This window comes from Ptychodera flava, chromosome 13 (genome assembly GCF_041260155.1).
Source record: "Ptychodera flava strain L36383 chromosome 13, AS_Pfla_20210202, whole genome shotgun sequence".
In the NCBI taxonomy this organism is placed as follows: Eukaryota; Metazoa; Hemichordata; class Enteropneusta; family Ptychoderidae; genus Ptychodera; species Ptychodera flava.
The window spans coordinates 11,300,850-11,328,346 of NC_091940.1; the positions used below are offsets into that span (position 1 = coordinate 11,300,850).

Below are 27,497 nucleotides of genomic sequence, written 5' to 3' on the forward strand. Positions count from 1 at the left end.
TGGCATAAATTGCCCTAAAAAGACAAATATTGAAATTTCAACACATCTATACACATCCAATCAATTTTGACATACTGCTACAGAGAAATAGATGTTTTGATCAAAAAAGAGCAAACATTGCTCTAAAAACACAAATATGCAAATTTAACTATATTATTTAGCTTATTTTAGCTTCTCAGCTTGTCAAAATCAATTGTAAATCATGAGATATGCATGATGTTTGGTGGGGTGAATGTAGCCATTTTACCACGCAGTAGAAAGGGAAGCCAGGAAACCAAAATAGTCAATTTTCAAAACCATAGGAAGCTACTGAGGAGCAAGAAGACCATGTTTCAGAGGAAGATGTGTAATCCGAAAAAAATGCTCCCAAAGTTCCACCAAATAACACCATTTTTATCTCTATTCTTCAAAAGCTCCAACAGCAGGAGGGGGGACACCCCCCTCCTGAACTCCCCCCGCAAAAATACTCCCCAAGTGCCACCAAATAACACCATTTTAATCTCTATTTTTCAAAAGCTCCAATGGCAGGAGGGGACACCCCCTCCTGACCACCCCCCCCCGCAAAAATACTCCCCAAGTGCCACCAAATAACACCATTTTAATCTCTATTTTTCAAAAGCTCCAACAGCAGGAGGGGGGACACCCTCCTCCTGAACTCCCCTCGCAAATATACTCCCAAAGTACCACCAAATAACACCATTTTAATCTCTTTTTTCAAAAGCTCCAACGGCAGGAGGGGGGACACCCCCTCCTGACCACCCCCCACAAAAATACTCCCCAAGTGCAACCAAATAACACCATTTTAATCTCTATTTTTCAAAAGCTCCAACAGCAGCAGGGGGACACCCCTCTCCTGACCTCCCCCCTCCCCGTGACCGCTTGCGTGGCCGCTTTATCTTCAGACAGCGACGAACTAAAAAAAAAATTATAAATCTGAAAATTTACTCTGAAAAAAAAAATTTGCACAGCTAATCTCAATTGGAAAAAAAAAATTCAGAAATTTACAATAGTAAAAAAAAATTTTTCACAATTTCATTGTGACCACCCCCCCCCTCCCAAGGTCTAATGGTCCATCCCTTATTATAACTGCGGTGAAAATCAAAGAGCTTTTATGGACCAATAATAAACACACACCAGGGAGTACACTTTGCAGTGCACTTCACATACACAGAATCATATTACATTCTTTTTATACCGCAGCTCTGAGTTACATTTATCACAGCTGAGTCACAGAGTCTAGTTGTCATTAGACTCTTGCTGCCTTTGCACTGTATGAAGTTCTTTGGCACAAAATCATGATGAACAGGAAGAGAGGTGTAAATACGCCAGAAGCAGTACATGAGAAAGTTGTCGAAATGTACGGGGATAGAAAGTCAGGAAATCTTTACCCTACACACACAGACACTAATCAGTTCCTACTTTATTGCTTTATCTCAACAATTACAGCGGAAGCCTACTGTGAAACAACACTATCATCTGTCTGTTGTTTGCCGCAACTCAACTAAAATTACCGATCCTGTAGTAAATTTTGAAACAACTTTACAAACCAATTACACAAGTGTGATAATATTTAGATCAATTTCACTGTCCATTCTTATCTGCATACGACAGACTTTATCGACAGAAAGGTAAAATGTTATATATATATATATATATATATATATATATATATATATATATATATATATATATATATATATATATATATATATAGACTACCTTGGCAGCTTTTACATAAAGTTATCTACCGAGTCCATAGGTCGTGCTAATATAAGTGTGACGGCTGTCCTAGATTAACAACCACGCAGTGATTCTGAATCACAATCGTTCTATAGACCCATTCAGGATTATTCAGACAATACAAAAGTACTACGGGTATTTCCCACTTCTTTTCACCACACCCCTGGATACGCTTGTAATTTCGACATGTAGTGTATTCGTCTTTGATTTTGCTTTCTTGATTTGAAAGCAAGTATACACACGCGTTTACAGAGGTTCAATGCTGCAGTTATTTCAAGTAGAAGCATTTTTGTGCTGTCTTTTCGGACTATTCTACATAGGTAAGTAAGTAGACTTGGGCCAAATTGCTGAGCAAAGTCACCAACGGGACTGTTACTGTGTATTGCTTTACGAAGTCACCAAAGGTTTTGAATAAGACAATTTCCTATGGCGTCTAGGACCCACTACAAAGCGATGTTGTGCTAGATACTATTGCAGAAATATGTCGTAAAAAGTACTTTAATCAATTATAGTGCAAGCCAAGGGTAAATCTTCGGGGAGCTAGGACACGAGTTCAACAATCATCACGGTGTCACTCAGAGCAGTCTTGTTGCAGTCGTGGAGACTTCTCGGTAGTTTGGCGTCTACCTTATACAATATGTTATTTCTAAGGGAGCTTTCAGTAATTGCAGGGGTGGGCCGAGGGAATTTCGCGCACACCTGTACCGTAAAATGTGACCCTCCCCATCCTCCTGTCTACAATGTGACCCTCTCCTTTGTCCGACATTCTAAAACTTGACCTTCCCCCCCCCCCAACCATTCAAGTATTCTCCACAGGAATGACTAAAACAGTATCAGCTAATTTACATATCAATTGGTTCAATTGTTATGTTAGGGAAAAATTACAAAGGGGAGGCTGGCACTTTTGGAGGGAATGTCGCATTTTATTACGCAAGCACTTTTGAAGGGATACGATATTCCATGCATTTGCAGCATTATCACCATATTTTACGCAACTATAAGAAGGCAAGATGTGGCAGATATAGTGCTTCACCCAAAAATATCAAATCATAAAACATGGGAGTCTGCCAGGCAAATTATTGAGAATTTACCCCCACAAAACTGTGAAACATGCTATATCTGTATTTTATATATGTTTGATAATGTATTTAAATGTACTTTACTTGAATAGGGAAGTAAAATGTGCATTTGTGTACAAGAAATTGATTTCTGAATTTCATCTAAAGAGTTCACTATCCGTTGTGTCTATGATGAAATTAAGAATAGTTTTTTCTAAAATACAAAAATAGGTAAATCTTTGCCTTTGTGTACTCTTGATTATTGATATTAATGTTCTTGATTAAACTAGAGTGGTTACAAGTCTATTGTTGTGTAAGAAATTTGATTTGGAATTTGCCAGAAATGTGATTACTATGCATGGCTGTCTTTGATGAAACTATGAATATTTTTTTTCAGTACAAAATCAGATAAATCTGTGCATCTATGTATGCCTGATTATTTAGATTATCGTTCTTGATTAGACTAGAGTGGTTGCAAGTCTATGGTTGTGTACGAAATTTAATTTTGGAATTTCACCGAAATATCGATTCACTTCCTATTCAAATACACAGTGTGTGTTTTTCATGAAAACCTTAAAAAAAACTTAGCGGGTGGGGACGCAAAACAAAGAATTTAATTACTTTGGCCTTATGTAAGAAATTTGCTTTTGGAATTTCACTGAAATGCCAATTCACTATGCATGGCAGTCTATAATGTGTGCGTATTTTGTTGGTGATTTCCTATTCAGGAAATATCACATGGACAATCAAAGTTTTGGCCATAAAATCGGCTTCTGTCAAAAGTGACCCTCCCCCAAGATAGGTTTATAAAAAGTGACCCTCCCCCTTGAACTGTTTTCTAAAAAGTGACCTCCCCCCTCATTCCCCAGGCCCGCCCCCACCCCCCCCCCTGTAATTACTGAAGGCCCCCTAACAAGGCTGAAGATTAACGTCAAGTAAGGCAAAAAAAAAAGAAATGTTTCTGGTTAGCGCGTGCGTCACTTGAACAACAGCGCGTACGCGTCACCCTTTTTTGCCTGTTTTGTGGCCGGCGGCCGCGGCAAACTACGTATACTCATTGCTATGACACCAAAACAAAATGGCTGAAGAGAAAGAGAAAATTCTTTGGGAGTATGATCAGTGACTGCAAGAACAGTATATCTGTGAATATATCGATAAAACTATAAAACTTGCCCTCCCTCCCTCAGTGGAGGGAAACAATTCGCATCGCCGCACTAATTTTTAAAGAAAGGCCTGACCAGAAACATTTCTCTTTTTTTTAGCCTAAGAGAAAAGGGGTCAGTGATCGACTAGTTTACACACAAAAGAAGTAGCGTTGAATGGCCGAAACCTACCATTGCAAACTGTGTCTTGGGAATACTATTGTTTGCGATCACGCGATTTCTGTGTACAGCACACATATGTAGCCTAGGAATTCCTTTGAGTCGAAGATCTGTCCGCTAAATTAACTGCTCCTTTCTAAATCATTGTTGACCGGCCTGCTCTTACCTTATTCAATTGCCGAGGCACACTGAATTCTCTTTTCATAACATAAGGTATGTATAAAATTCTAATAGTTCAAAAATGAGAATTTCTCACGTATCAAAGCAACTGAAATCACCGCTAAAGAATAGCACTTATCGCAAATGACGTCACTGTTCTCTCTCTCTCATTCATATGCATAAATAGATATTTGTCGGCATTTTCCGAATAAACGACGAAAATAAAACCTGCTAGTGTTACTATGGCTATTTAAAGTCACAATAATTGGTATGAATTGATGGCTCAGACTACAAGCTGCAACAACAGCCGCGCATTCAACAACAAAATTTGCAGCGTTGTCCACAAGTCGCTATATTTAGTAACAAACCTGAATCGCGATCAACGCTATTATATTCATCCTTTATTTATTATTTATTTATTTATTATTATCTATGTATGTTTACTTGTGTATTTGTTTGTTCCATTGTTTGTTCGGTTAGTCTATTATTTAAGGAGCACCGTGGACCAGTGGTTAGGAACTCACTATTATCGAAGGATGGTGAGTTCGAGACCCGGTTCAAGTCCCGGTATGTCCAGAGTAGCGGATTCACTGTCGGAGGATGGTGAATTCGAGACTCTAGCTCGGTGTTGTGCCCTCGAGCAAGGCACTTTACTCCTCTGTGCTCCATTGGGGTAGTGGGTTATGGGCCGGTATCTCATCCTGTAAATGGGCTTGCACCCGTTGGATGTGGACTAAATAAAATTTAAAAAATAAAATAAAATTTAAAACATTTAATAAGATATTTATTTTCCTCTTCTACGTGGAAGCCTTTTCACTTCCAGTTGGAAATGTGGCTGACCTTAGCTTCACTGTTAACATTTCCGAGGTAAGTAACAGGGCTTGTTTATTTCCATGTTATTCAAGCTTCTTACAGCTGTTATCATATACCTACATTCACGTGCCTGTTAAAAGCTATGGGAGAAAGCGCCCTCAGACCCGTGCATTTGTTTACGTATCACGCCCCGGCCCGGTGCCCAAATATGGGCAATCGCCTGCATTTCTGATCCACCTCGATTCTTGTTACTACGCGCGTTGCTATCTGCAAATGTTCCATTCGTACAAAAATCCAGCGCGAGATTAGGAAAACGTCTTGCTCGCTCAGATCGTAGTTGCGCGGAGCCGCGCCGGTGACATCGGCTTTTATTTCTAAATTCTAGTGAAATCCTGTGTATACTAAGTGCGTGCCTGTTCAGTATAAATTACAATAAATTGACATCACGCTTTTGTCCTTCTTACACCTCGATTTCAGCCTGGAATCCTAAACAATGTTGAATATTATGTTCAATGAATATTATGTAAACTACCGGTACATATTTATTAGTCGCGCCAGTGGCTTACTGACTACGCATGCGCTTATTCATAATATACTATGCGAGTAACCGGAAGTGTACCCTTCTTTCATGGGCGCCGCCATGTTTTTGGGGTTTTTTTGAGTACTCGTAAATAAACAAATACGAAACAAATTACTATGATATAACATGCCTTTTATAAAATATACCTCTTTTATTAGCCAGTAAATGTTATTATACACCTTGTCGCTGATACAAAGTATCGTTGATATAGATAAACGGAGAAAACTGTCGTGCATATGAACGGGGGGGGGGCATACGCAAAGAATGCTGGGATTGAATTATAGAAGAGCGCCCCCTGTGTCAATAATTAGATTCAAAAATTGCAAGTTTTTAGACGGGACGCTATAGTTTTCAGCTTGCAAGTGGAAGGTGGGCAGTGCGGTTACCATTGCAATGATAATTATTGCATAATACGTCCCTTGTTTAACGCAATAGGCTGTTATCATTGTAAAAATTGCCAATTTTTGTCCAAAATTTTTACATGCTACAGAAAACCTATACCTGCCCTGCTGCAGGGTTTGACGTCGTGTAAGTACGTGAACTGCTTTCATCAGAGGGAAACTGGGCATAGTTGTCATATAAACGTTTATGAATAACAATTACAGTTTATCATGAATCATTACAAATAACATTGCCAATCTTAACCCCTGGCGCGACACCAAGGGCTGAGCCTATATAATATTATTCCATAAGGTATATGATACAACCTTTGCGGCCCTGATACGGCTTTTGCGGTCCTCGCTCGCTCGGGCCCTTCCGCCGTACAACCTCAGGCCGCAAAAGCCGTATCAGGGCAGTAGAGATTATTCTTACGCGACAGTTTGAGGTTGATATACAGTAAACACGTGTAATGTGCGTGACCCGGTAAAAAATAAACGGGTGGACTATTGGCAATAGTGATGTTTCAAGCACTGACTCTACTTGAGGCGTACTTTATTGAACCCGGAATTCACAAAAGTTTTGCCATGCTTTAGTTTGACGTACTCTCAAACGAAAGAACAGGTGCAGCCAACAGAGCCATTCATCGAAAAAGCTCTTCCGGGAGCAATTTTGAGGACAGGGGAAATTTTAATTTTGCTTTGGCAGGGGACATATTTAAGGTGGCAGGGGAGCAAATTTAGTTTTTTGTCGGCCAGGGCAGATATCGGTTGATTGTACTGGGACAGGGCTTGGCGAAAACGAGGAGAGGGGAAGCTACTTTTAAAATTGAGACAGGGGAAGTTGAGCAATGGTGTTTCCGGGGATGGAGACACAGGGTAAGTACTTATACCTTTTACCCAGACTACTTAGCCTTGTTATAAAGAGTTACCCAGACTACTTAGCCTTGTAATAAAGGGAAAGTGGCTTCACACATCACCCAACTTGTCTTGTATGTGCTTTAGTGTGTTTTGTGTCTAAATTGTGTTTTGGCTGTTAGTGTGAAAATTAACAAACGGGTCGTTAATTTTAAAGTAAGACATAGCAAAAATCCACAAAATCGACAGGTCGTTTCATCACAGGGTAGGGTAGCTTCATGTCTGCAGGGGAAATGGAATTTTGAGGGGAATTTTTTTCCAGGGCAGGGGAAATCGGCAAGTTTTTTTTCGCCACAGGGCAGGGGAGCTTCAAAAATTCACAGTGGGGAGGGGAAACAGGCAAAAATAAGTGGGGAGTAGGTAAAAATGAAGTTTGAGTGCGGGAGGGTAAGTTGAAAAATTTTCAGTGGGAGGGCAAATTATGAACAGCTAATTAATTACCCTCATGACTTAAAATTAGTCTGTTCACATTACTTGTCACGCACCATAATATATCTTATCATAAAGGACCCCTTTAAAAGAGCATTGTTCGTTGGCTGCACCTGAAAGACCGATATGCAATGGAAACAAAATAGGCTATAATTTTCCTTCCGTCTGATTTCAGAGCTCGAAGCCTGGAAAGGAAGTGTTTAATTTTCAAGACACTTTCGGAAACAACGCAACCTCCTTCAGTATTCTATCTGGAAATGAGGTATGTATTGATGAGCGTAAATTTTATACATAGGGCCATCGTATACAAGTTTCTAAATCCTGAAAAATTACGCCAAATATCTATAGTCACACAGTCTGGAGCTTTTATGAAGAATTTCAGTAACTTCATTAGAGAAAATCGTTGAGGCATGCATCGAACGAGAGACTTACACTGCGTGTCTTCTTTCTTGCAGGACCACAGGTTCAAGATGTGGCCAGACGGCATTCTTGTAACAAACGGATTCTTAGACCGTAACCTTGACATCCAGTACAAGTTGATCATTTCATTCATCTCAAGTCCATGGAATTTTGTGAGTTTCAAGACTGATCCATGCATCGTTGGATGATTAGATGGATGGATGGATGCATTTGATGGATAAAAGAATGGATGCATTGGATGGATGGATGGATGGATGGATGGATGGATGGATGGATGGACGATGGATTGGTGGATGAATTTAAAAGCTTACAGTGGCACCATCAGGAAATCCATAATGAATGTAATTCACGCTGCTCTCTGTTCTCGTGGAGTGACTGGTAGTGGACGTAAGTGGCCGTGGAGTGACTTGCAGCCTATCGGCTAACGCTACATTCGGAATATTGAATGTGGTTTCACGTTGTTCAGTCATTTGGTTGAAAATTATCAGCTTTTCTTCAAATGTAAAGGAGAAGTGTAACAGACTTTGATCACACGACTTCACTTGTGTTTCACTTTATCTCAAATATAGGACACTGCGCTGGAACACGATGTCACGCTAACAATTATCCTTGAGGACGAGATCGACTGGCCACCATTTTACAATTCAACGTGCGAAACCCCAGTTTACACAGGCCTGCCGACAAACCTTGTAAGTGGACATTTGATTTTAGCACATACATGTTCACACACGTGAGCTAATGTCGCAGCGATGTCTGTCTGTCCGTTTATGTGCCCGATATCAAGAACGGCTTATCAGATCAGACTCAAATTTGATGCATAGATTCTGTTTGAAAATGACAAGAACTGATTAGTTTTGGTGGGTGTGGCTTGCAGATTTCATGTTCATTTGCATAGTTAATTATTTTAGAAAACACAATATACGACTGCACAGAATTGGAGGATTTTGGAGGATTTATCCGCCATAAAAGACATTAAGGTGTGACATTAAAATAATTTCTAATTTGCATATTTTATGAACTTACCTAATAAGGGACATATATCTGAAATGACGCTATCAAAATTGACGAAACTTGGTATGTACATTGAAGATGCTATGATACAACATTATTCAAAGTCATTAAGCATTTTTACTTCAGCCAATTCCTAATTGGCATATTTAACGAACTTTCCAAATTCGGTATATATATACCTAGATTGGCATCTTCAAAGTTGACCAAACTTGCTATATATATATTTGAGATACACATAACTATCATGAAAATTGTTTTAGCAGTTTTAGATAAACTTATAAAGAATTTGTTTGAATTAACTAACTGTCCTTAATTGGGATATATCTGGATTAACATGACCAAAGTTGACATAACTTGCAATTTGCATACTGAACTAATTTTGCCAATTAGGGATAAAAAGCTAGAAGGACCTTATAAAAAGTTTACGAAACTTTAATGCCATTAATTAAACAATAATTATGTATAAGTGAAAGATATTTTGCATTTCATGTCAGCTAATTTATAATTTGCATATCTAATGACCTTTTAGAGTTTGGTATAAATAGGTTGAAGGACTAGATAAAAGGCAATAACACTGACTATATAAGGTGGTGTTAAAGTGACATCAGGCAAAGAAACTTAGCATTTTTATTTCAGCTAATTACATCTTAATATACTTAATGACCTTGGAATTAATCATTGGTGAATATTGTTCATGATGTCGATCATAACACTTTTATGAAGTTGCAAACATGCAGCAAACGTTTAAATTCACAGACAACTGCTATACATACTGAAAGACGTGAACATTTTCAGTTCATGTATGGCCTATAAGTGTAAGCAGTCGCAATGATTGGAATGCAAAATTCTTTGTAACAAAACGTTTCCTTCAAGAGAAAAAAATTGTTCAACCATGATAATCCATTGCTGTTATTCCGTTTCTGCGGCCATGCCAAAATGTTGATAAATATCAGTCCTACTAAAAGTCGAATCAGTGATATTAAGAGTTTAGATTGTGCGCCAGTACGTAGACAAACACGGATGAACGGTAAAAACGTGGTTTAATAGCCGAATGACAATATGGCCGAGAGCGACGGCCGGGGTACCCATGATGCAATGCAACATAAATACAAACAGGCCTACTGGCGTGACAACTTTCTCTTTTTTTACACAACAAAAGGTAAGCAAACAGCAATAAAAAAACTAAACAAACAACAATAAACTGTCCGGAGAAGAGGGCAGGAGTGTCACGAACTGTTGTTTCCGGAAAGTGAGACACTGTCAATGTTAAAGCCGCACTTTTCAATCCCAGTTTCTCGCATTAGTGGAGTTCTCCTCCCAGTCAAACAGTACGATGTTTGATTTCTATAGCATTGATTACACAAACTGATCTCAACCTTTTGTCACATTTTGCTAATCCTGCAAACAGAGTTTATGCAAGCTTTTGATTGACGGTCGGTTCAAATCGCCAATGGTCATTGATTCCCCACCACAGACGCTTGAATTTCCAAAAAGAGTTGTCTTCCAGTCGCGTTAGACTTTGAATATAACCACAGAGTTCGATCGGCAGCAACTTCACGCTGACCGCTTGGCAGTCTGTCTGTGTTTTTGCGGCCGGGGAAAACTAAAAAGTTGCATTTTCTGGAGCGTGCGCCTGCGTGTTGCCTGTTTGGTGTCCACTTACACAGTGAACGCCGCCATAACTTAGCGTCATTTTAAAGGAGGCTCCGCCTTTAAGTGAAATCTATCTAATAGGATATAGTCCACCAAATGCTTGGGAGGTTGACGTTCCCTCTGCGGTCTGCCCTGATGAGACTTTTCCATTGATTCTTCCCGGTCACACTGAACTGACTCATCAGCTATATCGCACGGTATAGGCTCTAGGTATGCCATCGCCGGAGATGTACAGTTCTGCAGGTAAGGTAAGTTCTATTGGTGGCTTAGGGGCATCAGTACACATGTAAGGAGGATCAGCAGGTGGTTCCTGGGCTTTCATGACAGCGTGGCTGAGCGCTATCATAAGGCATGTTGCTGGCACCCAGAGGGATGGCATCTTCATTTACCTGATGGTCTTCTGAGTAACGATCCACGTAGGCTAAATCAGGGCGGCAGGTGACTTGGTTTTTAACTTTGTAACATTCGCTGCGTTTGACTTTGTAGGAGGATGCTCTCAGTTGTGATCCCGTAAACTTTTTGATGAGCACTATTCTCACTCGATACTGGTAACCAAGTATCTGCTTCTTGCCTGGGACTTAGCCTGGTCACCGTCGAGGTAAACCAAGTCCCCGACGTCTATAGTCTCGTGAGGAAATTTCCCGTCATGTCCTTTTGCTTTCTGACTGTATAGGTGGTTGCTAAGCGTTGGTTGTGCTGTTGAGTTATGAGTTTGCGGTTTGAGAGTGGTATCTGGTAATTAGTGAATTGATCACGCTGTGTCCACATTATCACGGGCGGAAAGACCTTTGCTCCTGAAACGTAAGTTTAGGTGAGCGGTGGCAATACTCAAAATGAGTGGAGCGACTGGACCACCAGAGGGCTCTTGATGTAGAAGTTCTTCGTCAACTTCATAAACTGCCTTCTCAGCCACTGGTTTCTGTTTTGGTTTTTGGTCCGTCCTAGTTCTAGGCTAATACAGAGCTTGTGTAGTGTGCCATCAGAAGTCAGAGTCTGGAAACCAGGTGCTGGATCAGCACGAATAACGGCATTATGGCCATCTAGTGGCATAGCTCCATGGTGAGACGTGCGAGGGCGTCACATAAGGTTGAGTGCTTCTCATCATCAATGATGCATGTGGACGTGAAAGAAGTGGTGGTTTTACGCAGTGTAAAGACGAGTTGACGGTTACGTTTGAGGACATCTGCTGCAAACGAAGTGCCTACTGATTCTGGTGCATTGCACTGTCAGTTGACTGTTGGAGAATATTTCCTGGCAACTTCTTCAATGATGCACAGATATGACACGATTCATATACGTGGTCAATGTGTACGTGTTTCTCCAAGTCAAGAGCATAAAAAATGACGCTCCAAGACCAGTTTGAGCTGGTGTTTTGATGGATGATCTAGTTTGATGTGTATGGCTGCAAGAAGGCAGTCAAGTACAGCACGTGGGATAACAATAAATTCTGATGTATGACGGAAGGGTTCATGGTGTTTGACTACAAGAAGACCATCGTTTGCGATTGTAGTAGTACTGAGATACCGTTTAACATCCTTGACATTTGTAAGTTTCTTGGATGGTCTAGTTCCCTGTTTAAGGTGAGCGTGTGCACGGTGTAGATCAGGACACTCTTGCTGGATATTGATCCAAGCTGCCCTGCTGGCAAATGGCAGTCGTACTTGGCCGTTGATGATGTCAGAAACAGACAGCGATCTGACCACTGAATCTTCTATACACTGTATGAATGTGCATATTTGGCAACGAGGCTCACTGCAAGTAGGTGCGTTGCGGCTTGCAAAGTCGGATGGAATGTTGGCAGAGCCTTAAAGGTGGCAAACAGTGACTTGGTATCTGCTTACGATGGATAGGAATGATGTGACACGTGGACTGGCTGAAAATTCACCACGGCTTAGCTTGTCAATGGCTTGGATGCAGGGTTTACTATCTGTGAGGACACACGCTCGATGGGTAGACTGTATGATGAACGGACTGAAGTGCTTGACGGCAGCTGCAATACATAGTGCTTCCACTTCACATGTTATGACACTTGATGTTTACGAAGTTTGGCACTAAAGAAGCCAGTGAGCAATGGTTTGTTATCGCGTGTGACGTGTAATGTTGCACCTAATCCTTGCTTAGTGGTTGGTCCATCAGTAACAATCCAAAGTCTATCTGATGGGCGAGGGAGGACGATTGTCTTGTTGTGACTGAGGGACTGTTGTGCTGAGAGGAACTTCTCACGAAGATTGTCATCCCGCTCTATCTTCCCGTGAGATAGTTTGCCAGCAATAGCAGTCTAAAGGTGCCAAGAGATGAGAGGTGTGCTGTACGACACGACCCAGTACCTTAAAGGCTCTAATAAAGGACCATAGGCTACGTACTGTTTCAGGTAGTGGACGTGAGGCTAAGGCTGCAACCACAGGGAATAGAGTAATCTTGTTGTTGTTGTTATTGTTGTTGTTGATGGTGATGAAGATGATGATGACGATAATAAAAAGTATTAAAAAACAATGTGTCATTCCTTGCTGTTGTTTGTCGATGTTGTAGATAATTGTAAAAGAAAACTGTAATCGTGACAAAAAAACGACGTAGGTCGCTTAACGTCACTCCCGTCCCGTAGACTGAACCTGGGCAATTGTGTCACTTGTATAATTTGGCATAGATTGTGAAACTATATGAGGGTTTCCAGAGGGTTGTTCACATAACCACATTACAATGTGTAAAATATGATTTTATTAATCATAATCGTAATTTATTAATAATCATAATTATCACAACAATAGAGTTTCCAGGCAGCATTTACACAAAGTAGACGACATTGTTCTAAAAAAAGTTTTAATATTCTGTAAACATTCATATTAATAATTTATTAATATTCATAATCATTTTTATAATAATAATAATAATAATAATATAATAATAATAATAATAATAATAGGAAAAATCATCACAAATAAAATGTCCAATCAACCTGTGGCTACACTAGGCTGTGGACACTACGAAGTTTACCCCGTTGGGGGTGCAAGCGAGAATTCCGAGTACAGGTATCAAGTCAAGCGAAGGACCTTTCATAGGTCTTCTTGTTATGTGGGGGTTATCTCATTTGAAAGAGGATTCAGACCTACCCGGCAATCAGGAGGTACAATAACGAAGTTTGCCTGGCACCGTAAGCCTACACCAGCTAGCCGTTGGATCTCTGCCATGACCGAGCACAGGATCTTTCAATACGTCCCTATGTGTAGCCGTGCAATTGTCCTGCCAAATGCCGCGAAAACCCGCTTGTTTTGTCTATTTTGTCTACCTATAATATATATATATTATATATATATATATATATATATATATATAATATATATATATATATATATATATATATATATATATATATATATATATATAATGTTGATCATTTTAGTGATGTATTTTTACTGTGCTGTACATAGCATTATGTATAACCAGCGTGACCGCGCGCGATCAGACCCATTTGTTCACTGTGACTGACTGCATGCAGTGAACTCAGCGACATAAGGGAGCCTTCAGTAATTACAGGGAGGGGTGGGACCGGGGGAATTGGGGGGAGGGTCACTTTTTAGAAAACAGTTCAAGGGGGAGGGTCACTTTTATAAACCTATCTTGGGGGAGGGTCACTTTTGACAGAAGCTGATATTATGGCCAAAACTTTGATTGTCCATGTGATATTTCCTGAATAGGAAATCACCAACAAAATACGCACACACTTATAGACCGCCATGCATAGTGAATTGACATTTGGTGAGATTCCAAAATCAAATTTCTTACTCAACCTAAGATTTGTAACCACTATAGTCTTATCAAGAACAATAATGTGAATAATCAAGCATACATAAATGCACAGATTTATCTAATTTTGTACTGAAAAAAAATTATTCATACTTTCATCATAGACCCCAATGCATAGTGAATCGACATTTTGGTGAAATTCCTAAATCATATTTCTTGCACAACCATGAAATTGTAACCACTCTAGTCTAATCAAGAACAATAATCTAAATAATCAAGCATGCATAAATGCACAGATTTATCTAATTTTGTACTGAAAAAAAAATTATTCATAGTTTCATCATAGACCCCAATGCATAGGTAGTGTATTGAATGACATTTTGGTGAAATTCCAAAATCAAATTTCTTACACAACCTTAGACTTGTAACCACTCTAGTCTAATCAAGAAAATTAATATCAATAATCAAGAGTACACAAATGCAAAGATTTACCTATTTTTGTATTGGAAAAACTATTCATAATTTCATCATAAACACCATGGATAGTGAACCAACTTTTTAGATGAAATTCAGAAATCAATTCTTGTACACAAATGTTCATTTTACTTCCCTACTCAAGCAAAGTACATTTAAATACATTATCAAACATATATAAAATACAGATATAGCATGTTTTGTGGGGTAAATTGTCAATAATGTGCCTGATAGACTCCATGTATTATGATTTGATATTTTTGGATGAAGCACTAAATCAGCTACATCTTGCCTTCTTATAGTTGCACAAAATATGGTGACCCTCCCTAAACTGTATGAAATACCATATCTCTTCAAAAATTCTTGCGTGATAAATTGCGACTGTCCCTCCAAAAACACCAGCCCTCCCCTCTGTAATTTTTCCCTAACATAACAATTGAACCAATTGTTATGTAAATTAGCTGATACTGTTTTAGTTATTCCCAGGAGAATACCGCAGTGGGTGGGGGGGAAGGGTTAAGTTTTAGAATGTCGGACAAGGGGGAGGGTCACATTTTAGACAGGGGGATAGGGGGAGGGTCACATTTTACGGTATAGGTGTTCGCGAAATTCCCCGGCCCGCCCTCCCCCCTGTAATTACTGAAGGCTCCCTAATGTACAAAGTGTCTCAATGTTCGCAGCCTTACATGACTTTATAGATAGAAATACACCACTGAAGTTCGTTTCCGATCTTAATGTTTTACTATTGCATGATGTTGAGTCTTACAAAGGCGTTAACAAAGTAGGGGACCGCTCCTATCTCACTCCGATTGAAGTTGAGAAGACTTGTGCTTACAAACATTTATGTTCATCAACAAAAAAATCGCGCACGCGCAGCGCGACGGCCACTACGCTTTGCAACAATATGGCCGAGAGAGACGGCCGGGGTACCCATGATGCAGTGCAACATAAATACAAACAGGCATACTGGCAGTGCTATTTATGTATGAATTCAAGCTATCTTCCAAAACCGTCCTAATAGTAAAATTATGGAAGAATCTTCATCTTCATCATCATCGACTGTGGCTTTCCTATTTTCTTTGTAGAACGGATATGTGATATTAGATGTCTTGTTGGGCGAAGAAAGGCAACACGGGTCCCGTTTCCGATTTCGAAATCTGATCTTAGAAGCAAACACAGACAATGCGAGATGTACGTAGGTATTCTAAGTTTAGCTAGCGTATTATTTAAGCATGAAATCCCTGTGAATTATGACGGAAATCTATGTTAATTGTAACGATAATAAGACTTTTTGAACTTTAACTCGACAATACCTGTAACTCTCTGCGAGTTTTCCACTATTTTCTGAGTTGTATATCAATTGCAGGTTCTTGTTCTACTCCCAAAATCATGTTGAAACACCAACTTCGTAGCCTGTCAACACGACATTTATAGGAGCAAAATTCACCGTTGTTGTTGTTGCTCATGTTGTTGTTGTGTTGTTTACATTTGAATTCTAGTTCTGACCGAAATTACCTTGTCAATAATAACCGTGTACTCTATGCATGTACAGAGCTGGCTTGGTTGACAAGCTCAACACCGTGTATCTTAACATTTTTAGGGAGTAGAACATCGAGGGAAAAACAAGTAGTGAGAACATTGTTCGTGCAGTTGACGTTGAAATAAAAAACATTGAAAAGATCATCAAAGGGTAGAGTCACATTATTGGATACTTCTCGTCCCCTTTGTTAAAATATCAGTCACAAAATAATCCTGGCAAATTAATAGTAAGCTACATGAACTCTTGCTGTCATATTCTATTTCATTGAACCTCAATCGTTCCATAATGTTTTGTGGGTGGACTGTGTTCCAGTTCCTGATTCCCATAGTTTCTAGAACTTTTTCCCTCAGTTCAAAGCTATTAAATTGACAAATAGCATACTAATACGTTCGCTTTGACATTGCTTAGACTAATGTTTTTTTTCCCGCAGTTGTATACATTGTCACTTTGTTTGATCCATGTTTAGTTGTTAACACATACATTCCTTGTATTATCCAGGTTCCATACACTTAATCATTAAGATATCTGACCCTCGAAGAACCGCTTCTGATTATGTTTTGAAATTTGACCAAGTTGCAGGACCTTTCATTCCTGTGCCGAAAACTATCGCCTATGAAGACAGGGTACGTACCGTCAAGAGCAGTTAGCGAAAGCGAAATATGACTTCTTTTTGCCATGTGGAGTCCCTACCTTCCTCTCGATAATTTCACCGAATTTTTTGAATAAACAATAAAGTCTACGGGGTGAAAAAGTATGTGTCACACGCAAGTTCCGAATCACAACAATTTGTGTGTGAGAAAATAACCGATAGGAAATAGTACAGTACTCTTTGTTACGTACTGGTGAAACAATAGCAATGGAAAGCAATCGCAACGTCGACTCATGTGGGGTGAAAATGGTTGACTGAATCTATAGTTCCGAGACCAAAAATGAGAAAAATGAATATTTAATGTAACTGAACTAAAATTATGATATCACTGCTTTAATGTTCATGAAAAATTGTCTTACATGTTGTTAATGCGTGCACTCATAATGTATCATGTCTTGCTAACAAAAGGTAGATTGCAAAATGCGAATATTTCAACTTTTTCAGCAATAATATTTCACAATATAGATATGAATTAGATTAGATGCAATGCGATTGAAATTTGAATAACAAACGTTTCAACATTCTGTTGATTATGAATACTAGAATTAATTGTGTATAAGGCAAATATACCGTACCAAATTTTCTTCTATTCCATTTTATTTTCGCTTTCCACTTTTGTTGTTCAATGTACATTCATAAAATGTAACACGCAAACAAATGCAGACAGACAGACAGACAGACGAGACAGAGCCAGAGAGAGACAAAGACATAGACACAGACACACACAGACACAGACACAGACACAGACACAGACACACGCATATATATATATATATATATATATATATATATATATATATATATATATATATATATATATATATATATATATATATATATATATATATATATATATATATATCGATTGAGAGTAACATTTCGGGAAGATAGGAAACAACGTCGTTTGGTGTAAATATAATCTCGATAACATACACATTGGATTGTGAAGCCACTAAAGTAACTAGAAAGCATTTGCAAGCAAAAGCGAAGCTCCAGAGACCAGAGCAGCGGAAGAAACAAGAGAATGTGTGACAAAGATAGGTGCAGAATGAAAGAGTGCTTTGGATTTTAATATTCGAGCACGTACCTATAGTTAGGGCTGATAGCAGTAAACACCATAATACAACTAAAAGCAAGGCAGTCCGGGGAATTACAGTACACAGATTACAAATGCCTACACGGTAAAAACGCAACAGATACATACGGGGGCGACAACGCACGGCAATGTATATCAGACAACATTCTCGCGAGCCAGGGCAATAATTTTCGCTCCGCTGACCTACGCAAAAATCAATCGCTTGACGGGTAGCGCGGAGTTGTTGCCGTAAAGAGGGGTTAGTTTGATGATCAGACGAGAGGAAACATCGGACCTAGGCCGTTGAAATTGAAAACCGAGGCCACATGCATTTTCATTTGATTAAAAGCACAGACTATAACAATTTTCATTGATATGTCGCTGTTTTCACAAGATACTGACCGTTCAGAAAGTTGAGTTGCTTTTACTGCAGCCAAGGCATGCCGGTGACGTGCGGTGACAGACAGATCACTATGAATGCCTAGCTCTGCATGGCAGGGGCTGGCTGTGTGTTACCGGCGTTAAACGGCCTCCCACCACAGCCCCGCAGACTGATACAGGAAAAACTGGCAGATCGTCCATGTAGCCGACACGAACACGAAGTGTCTGTTACCGGCTACCAAAAACTATGAAAAATAGTAAAGAGCGAGCTACAAAATCACTCAGTTTTAAGTTGAAGGTAGAATAGTCTGTGCCTTTGTATAAAATACTATAAAAATCGTAGAAAGTGAGCAACCAGCTGAAAGTTAGTCGAGGAGACCTTTACCGCATATTATTTGCATCTCATTGTCGGCTACATGGACTGTGTGCCGAAAAACTGCTGGTGGCTCCTCAGAAATACGGCGGGCAGTTTCTCCGCCAAAACAGTCGATTTTGAATCCAAATTTTGCATTGATCTTCGTTTTCGAGCACACCCACCTCGCCTAGGTACACGATGTGCCCAGCCGCGCTTGTAAACTTACGGAAAGCCTACTTTTCTCTCTCTATGCGAGCGAAGCGATCGTATCTGCCGCCATTGTTAATGTCATTCAACCCATGAGCATTCGGGCGAATCAGTATAGCGCCACGTACGGCGAGTATTTAGAGAAAAATAAAATCAAAAAGCAACAAAAAACAAAGCGAAAGAAAGCTAGAATTATTAATAGCTGAACGCAATATGATAGTTGAGCAATGCAAAATAAAAAATAAATAAATAAACAAACAAGAAATGCCCGTAAAACCCGTCCGAGCTGAGTGATGACGTCATAAGCGTGTCGCAATGCATTCTGGGTAATTTAGGTAAAATTTGTGTATAGCATGTTCTATGTAGTAATACCGGAAATATAGAGAGAAAGAAAGAAAGAAAAAGAAAGAAAGAAAGAAGGAAAGTGAGCAAAAACTAACAGTTCCAGAGCTGGTATCTGGAACTAATTAAGAAGGGATCATACTTCACCCAGAATTCTACTCATGCTGGAAAGGAAGACCATTTTATGGCAATTTTTTATCATAGGACAACATAGTCAACTCCTGTAAGATATTTTATTTTCAAATATTCAAATAAAACTAAAGTTTTCATGTTCTGACTATTTGTGATATGGGCTAGTAAACATAGTATTAATGTGTTGAAATGCAAAATCAGTAGTGTTTACAGAGTGAGTGATCAAATGCATGTACATTCACTTGTAAAGGACACTCACTGAGTTCTGGTGTTGGTGTTTTGTCTCTGCCAAGATCAGAGTCTCCGTCATGTCTTTCTAGCAGATTAGTGAAAGATCTTTCAGCGACAGTCTTTCCTGACTGGTGCCGTGGTCCTCTTTTATTAAACAATTATCAATTGAGTTTTGATTACAGTATGTCCAGGTTATCAACACATTTTGTCTGGATTATGCCATGCACATTTGTGTCAACATATTGTCTGTGTTGTTTACTTTATTGATCAGCATAAAAATGTTCATGTTGTTGTTCGAGTTTTTTATTCACTTTCAACGTTTTGTTATTTCTTTAGCTGGAACTCAAATATATATATAATAACACAAAATTACTTCAAGTACAAAGTAAGGTATCTGTTACTTAAGTTTCATGCATCCTGCAATCATCAGACAGAATGTTTATGTTATCATCATGAAATGGACACCAAATGACACTGTTCCTATCTTCTTGAAATGTTTCGCTCAATCGAAATATGTAGTGTTTGTATATATCTAACACACACACACACACACACACACACACACACACACACACATATATATATATATATTCACATATATATATATATATATATATATATATATATATATATATATATATATATATATATATATATATATATATATATCGAAGTAGACAGATGTCCTCGTGGGAAATAACAGTGCTCGATGTTAAAGCAGAACGCTATGAATCATAACACAAAATTACTTCAAGTACAAAGTAGTTGTATCTGTTACTTAAGTTCCATGCATCCTGCAATCATCAGACAGACTTCATTTGTCTAATGATTGCAGGATGCATGAAACTTAAGTAACATATACCATTACTTTGTACCTTAAGTAATTTTGTGTTATTATTTATAACGCTCTGCTTTAGCATCGAGCACTGTAATTTCCCACGAGGACATTTGTATACTTCGAGATATATATATATATATATATATATATATATATATATATATATATATATATATATATATATATATATATATATATATATATATATATATATATATATATATATATATATATATATATATATATATATATATAATATATATATATATATATATATTACAAGAGAGGAGAGATAGACTATGACATTGAAGAAGGGGCTTTAGAGCTTTAGAAACTGCAGAAAAGTCAACAATGATAGTTACAATTGCCATTTTACTGTTAAGTGTGTTCATTCTCCATGTTTGTATTACCGCTACCTTTTTTCCTTTTTCCATAAAAGACGTGAGGGGCAATATGCTTTGTCCAGCCAGTATGTGTGATTTTTTTTTTTAAGACACTATCATATTTTATTTATTTATTTATTTATCTATTTATTTATTTATTTATTATATATTTTATTTTGATTTTTTTACAAATAATTACTTTATTTCGCGACCTCATACTCTTCTTTATAAATTACAGAATAGGAAAAGTACGTAAATATACTGATCACATTGAAAAATTAGAATTGATCTTGAAAACATATTCCATAATTAGTGACTCATAGTGCGAAAACTGTCTTTATCCACCGTTCAGATGTGAAGTACTGGGTATCATACACCTTCCATATCATGATACTTCAGCAGGGTAGATTGTTACAATCGTTGAAATATATTCATTCATTGCTCGATCTACTTCAGGAAACCTTTCCAAAGAACTTTTCCCAGGATGCATCACTTGAATCTTATTCAATTATGGAAGTTATCTTTGAAGAGTTTTCAACCAGCGCCCCCGTCGTCTGGAAGACATCTGCCACTCGTCAATCTTATGACGTAGGATTTTACACAATGAAGGTAGAATTTGTCACTCAAGGTAGGCTGGTGTAACTTTAACTAAATTTAGTCAAATTTGACTGTATCACTAAATAAATGAATGTGGATATCGAAGTGTATTTTCAAAGTATGTGTATCAAGTTTAAACAAACTTTGAATGAACTGACGCTTGGAGTCCAAGCAATATTTTTCCAAGAACATTTTCCCCTTGGTTTTTTAATATAGAATATGTGATCTAAATATTCTACAATGCTCTCAAGGGAGCCAAACTGAGCACAAGATTCATTTTAAACACTCAGCACTGACGTGCACATGCATAGTTGCATGATTTCAGGTAAATTTGACATTGGGGTTTGATTGCAAGCGTTGTCAAATAATCTGATTAATTACAACTCTGCAAGCCCCCATCAGCAATATCGAGCAAAAACACTGTGATACTTTGACTGATATTTAACAAAGGGGACGAGAAGTATCCAATTTAGTGCGGAGGCAGCTTGACAGCTATAGATGGTTCAAAAACAAGTGACGTAGTAAAGATCTAGCATGTCAAATATCAAATGATAAGTTGACTTGTTTTTGTACACCATCTCGTAACTTTTTGTAACCATCTTCATAACTTCATGTTTGTAGTACTTGGCAGAGTAAAGATGCTGACCAATGAGAACAAACTATCAGTGACGCTATATTATAGAGCATATGCGACATCATGAAATTTTATGAAACCTTCCGGTTGTAGCTGATGCATGCTACATGAACGTCTGGTCAATTTGCTTCCATCAAATTCATGGGCAGCAATTTCGAATTTTTGAAATCCGGTATTGTGTAAATTCAAATTTATGCAAACCACCCCATCAAAAAAACTAAGACTGAGCTTACTATGGTTGCATGCGGAATTTAATGTCAGACCGATCAGTGTCATTGAGGATGTGTTAACTCACAAGGTCAAATAAAAGGGAGGATAGACACCCGAGTGATATTTACGTCGTAATACCATCAGGTGCACTAAAATCATAATTGCACTGTTTAAAGTATTATACAGGAAGTGGAGAGAAGTCACGCAATTGTTCAAGCAATAAAGCACATCCAGCGACGGTATATCACGAGATTTCGACATCGCTCGAGCATATAAGAAGTAAACTAGTCAAAAACAAGTGGTATGCCGTCGCTGGGTGTGATTTATTGCTATTATATCATAACGGTATATTGAAATTCTGGCATGGAACGTCAAAAAAAAAGGAGTTTTGCTCTTGCCGAAAGCTCGCGCGTGGACCAGCCGTGGTATATCGCGAATATACCACGGTTCTCTTCTCGTCTCTACCAACCAGATCGCTGCATTTACGCCATCAGTATACTGGTATGACATAATGAAATATTAATATAAACTGTAGTTAAAATATATCCAATAATACAAGTATCGTAGAATGACTCTGTAAGATCTTTGGCGGCGTCTAAGTCTAGGAATCCAATTTCACAGACCTCAAAATATCGCTGACTTCGAGCGTTATAGAATGAAATCAATGGATGCATGTTGTTTATTCTTCGAAGCCTTCCACAGCCACAGAAAGCAGAAACATAAAGATCCGCATGCCGAGCAAATACACCTGAATACCAGCGTAGTCTTGAAATTTATGTTTACTTTCATGTGTTTGTTTATTACACAGGCTGCCCTTCTGGTCGATACGGTTTTTTCTGTGACAAAGACTGCATATGTCAGAACGGTGCTACTTGCCATGGGTTCAATGGTGCTTGTAAATGCTCCAAAGGATGGACTGGACCTGCCTGCGATATAGGTAAAAGTGATTAAACTACATTCTGCACCGAATACTTAACCTTTCCGCAATTCTGTACGGATTACTGCGCGAATTAATGAAAAATGACAACATCCTATCAGATCATTTTTGTACAAAACAGACGAAATTAGGATATTTAGTTGATTGGTGTGACTATAATCTCATGCTTTGACAGAAAATAGAGGACATCGATATACTCTTGTTAAACCACATTTTTCCTTTATCGCAGCCTTAAAGGAGATATCTGTGACACCAATAAGGTCTGAGGCAAGTTATGGTCAAAGGGTCTATCTCTTCTGTCAGTATAATAACGTTAAGATAGTCTCACTGTATGGGATGAGATGGACGTTCTTCGACGCTTCATCCAACAGAACATTGACGAATCACTTGGATGAGATCATTTATGAAATTGATAACAGGTCAGTTGATAAAAGGTTACATATACAATGAAGGAAGATTAATATTTGAAACCCTATTCGGACATTTACCATGAAACATTGCAAGGAACATATATGTGTGTTCTGTGTTTGTGTCTGTGTCTGTCTGTGTGTGACAAAATAAAGTCAAGAAAAATGCCAAAAGCTTTGATTGATTGATTGATTGATTGATGGATGGATGGATGGATTGATTGATTGATTGTTCCATAAATGCAAGCGGTGTCAAAAACCGGCGTTATATGTGACAAAATGTAATTTGTCGGGGGAAACTGAATCCTTAAAAAGCTTCGAGTCAGGTAGATATGAACTTTATCCTGTCAATATTGCAGTCGATTGACAATTTTTCACTTCGTCGACGAGCGGGCCGGTACTTACCAATGTTCAGTCACTGATAAAGATGGAGTTGAATACTCTGCTGAAGCTACCGTCACACTTTCAGGTACGTACGCTTCGTTTCTACCTTTTAAATTTCCTCGTAAGGATAGACAGCATCATGAACAAAGACTTCCAAATTTCACACGTTTTTATGTTTACTGCACAGCATGTGTTTTCCTGGGTGTATGCGCCTCACAAGTGAAAAGACTTAAACTTTTGCTCAAAATTTACTAAATGAAAATCTAAAATCATTCTCTTTCAAAATCAAGAATAAAATCGGGGGTCGCCGTGCAAATCTTTGAAGTAGAGAAACAAATTAAAGCTGCAAGCAGCGTTGGCGGGGCCCAAGCGGTTAACATGGTTCAAAAATCTTGCACTAATGATATTATGTGCAAAATTCGAGCTTGGAAAAGTAGGATTTTGATCATCATCTAATAGTTACTGTACATTTCACTTGGAATTTAATGTTTGACGGAAAATCAAATATGGCGGCCAAACCACGTGACCGATCAAAACGCCTTTCGCAAACTTGAAAGAGATCACACCTAAGATGTTACATGTTAAATTTCAGTCGAATCAGTGTGTTGGTTCTGGAGAAGAAGATTTTTAAAGATTAATTCACGAATTTCGCAAAAATCCAATATGGTTGCCAGACCACGTGACCGCTCAAAATGCGTTTCACAAACTTGAAAGAGATCACACTTAAGATGTTATATGTCAAATTTCAGTGGAATCAGTGTGTTGGTTCTGGAGGAGAAGATTTTTGATGATTAAATCACGATTTAATCAAAATCCAATATGGCGGCCAAACCACGTGACCGATCAAAACGCCTTTCGCAAACTTGAAAGAGATCACACTTAAGATGTTACATGTCAAATTAATGTTGAATCGGTGTGTTGGTTCTGGAGAAGAAGATTTTTAAAGATTAAATCACGATTTTTGCAAAAATCCAATATGGCGGCCAAAGCACGTGACTGATCGAAACGCATCGCAAACTTGAAAGAGATCATACTTAAGATGTTACATGTCAAATTTCAGTGGAATCGGTGTGTTGATTCTGGAGAAGAAGATTTTTGAAGATGAAATCACGATTTTCTCAAAATCCAATATGGCGGCCAAACCACGAGACCGATCAAAAAGCCTTTTGCAAACTTGAAAGAAATCACACTTAAGATGTTACATATGAAATCTCAGTCGAATCGGTGTTTGGTTCTGGAGAAGAAGATTTTTAAAGATTAAATTGGTATTTTTCAAAAATCCAATATGGCGGCCAAGGTCACGTGACCGCATGCGATTTTATTGGCAAATTCTTAAGACCTTAGGCCATGCTTGCTATACAAAAAATTTCAAATCGACTAGACCCCTGGGTATTCAGGAGAAGCCATTTTTAGGTTTTGGAAAATCCAATATGGCCGCCAGGTCACGTGACAAATCGAATTTGTATACCCAGGTGCACGAGATCTCATAGATACCTATTAGCTCTGTAAGTTTCAGAAGTTTGCGGTAAGCGGTGTTTGAGTTCTAGGTCGACAAAAAAAGAGCGGAAGAAGAAGAGAAGAAGAAGTAGAAGAAAGTTGAATTCCTATAAAACCAATAGGGGCCCAGCCGGTCGGCTTGGGCCCCTAATAACCCAAGATTTTTCGATATTTTGAAAGAGTCGTCATCACTATGTTAACTCTATGGAGAAACATGATTTCGAAAAACTATAAGCCGATGGAAACTTTTCTTGCACCAAGACCTTTAAAATGACCCCCCAAGTGGTATATCAGAAATAATTGTAAAAGTTTGAGCGTCCAAATATCTGTCCCCGAGGCTCGTTCTACCTTAAAAGTAAATATCATCAAAATATTGAGCCCCAAATGTGAGGTTCGAATCCGTTTAATTTTATTATTTTAATTATCTTTAATTAATTCATTCTCATCGCACCGTAGGCTTTCAGCCCTATATGCTTGAATGTATACACTTCATACATAAAAACAAGCAGTGAATTTAAATTGATAATGCCAACGATAATTGTACAATTATAAGGGACGAAAAAACGGTACAGACCTTAGATTAACCAATCAGTCCTTCCCTTTTCTCTTGAAAGCGTAACATAAAAACAAACGTATGTTGTTTAGAATATCTGTATTTTGTGTCGACATTGATTTAATAAATTTATCAAAGCCAGTGGGAGGGACGTCATATCTATCGAGTAAAGTACCGGTATTTTTAACTTTAAAGCTTATATTTTAAAATAAAATTATATTCATTTCAATGGTACCTTCATTATCAATACGCAATCTATTACTATATTATTATGCCAACCCTGTTCAATGTTAAGTACATGATCAAGGTATACGTAGATTTGAACTAGGCTACATTGAAATAAACAGAAACTCTCCAATGGTACAGTGACAGATCAAGCCCAATTCTCCACCGCAATTCTGGTTGATACTTGTTCACATCAAATTCAATTTATAATTTGGGGATGTGTCGTATTGTTTTCTTTAATAGGTTGTATTGATAACTTCTACGGCGATTTCTGTAACATGACGTGCGATTGTAAAGAAGCAATCAAATGTGATCGATCAATTGGCTGTGTTTGTCACGGCGGATGGATTGGAAAATGGTGTGTACTTGGGTAAGAATATTAATATCACAAACTTCAAGTATTGTTCCTTGGTGTACTTTTCGTGTAATTTATCTCATTTATTGCTTTAAGGTAAAATGCACCTCGGGAAAGATATGTGGACTCTAAAACTTTAAACATTTTCCCAGTTACCAGTTGTGAGGTCTCATTTGCTATTAGTATTATAGCAAGGAAAAATTCACCGTCGTTTTCCAAAATTTTATGTTTCCCCATATGCCATCCTCCAAACGGATGGCAGTCATTTTGAATTTCAAATATCGGTAATTTGTTTCTGTAGTCCCAAACGTTGCAGGTGACCTTTGATTTTATTCTTGATTTGTTGGGCGAATGTTTGAAAGTTTCGCTCAAGAAAGTTCTGCCAAAAGATAAGACTCCTTTATTGATTATTTTTCTTATCTATCTATCCTGCATTTGATAAATTCAGCAAGTACCAAGTTATTTAGACAGTTTGGATCAACTATGAGTGTTTCCTTTTTCCCTCAGATGTCCAAGCACCGAATATCACTGACTGTCCAGTGGATCAAACTGTGCTTGCAGAAGATGATGAAAACTCCGCCACAGTTAGTTGGATGAATCCGACAGTAACTGACAACTCCGGTCAGCCAGTTATTTGGGGATCAAGTCGAGAATCAGGGCAGATATTTAGTGTTGGGAAGCACGACATCATCATGTGGGCTTCGGATCAATCAAATAACTCAGCTTTTTGCAATTTTTCGGTGATTGTCATTAAAGAGGTAGATTTGGTAAGTTTTTTTCATCGGTCATATAGTAGAAGCCCCAACTTGTACCCATGCAAAAATAATTTAAAAAATAATAATTAACCATTAACCATTATTGTGTCATTTC

At 38.2% G+C, this 27,497-nt stretch overlaps 1 protein-coding gene across 1 annotated transcript; it reads left to right on the top strand.

Annotated features, from left to right (window-relative positions):
* The first annotated feature begins 1,914 nt into the window (after positions 1–1,914).
* On the top strand, positions 1,915–27,224 carry LOC139146995 (uncharacterized). The gene is made up of 13 exons (XM_070717847.1): positions 1,915–2,060; positions 5,088–5,146; positions 7,572–7,658; positions 7,852–7,968; positions 8,386–8,505; positions 15,781–15,886; positions 16,734–16,858; positions 21,285–21,456; positions 23,078–23,206; positions 23,436–23,625; positions 23,973–24,082; positions 26,516–26,634; positions 27,135–27,224. Exons 1-13 carry the CDS (start codon positions 2,000–2,002, stop codon positions 27,222–27,224), a joined length of 1,485 nt encoding a protein of 494 aa, XP_070573948.1. The 5' UTR covers positions 1,915–1,999.
* Positions 27,225–27,497: the final 273 nt, after the last annotated feature.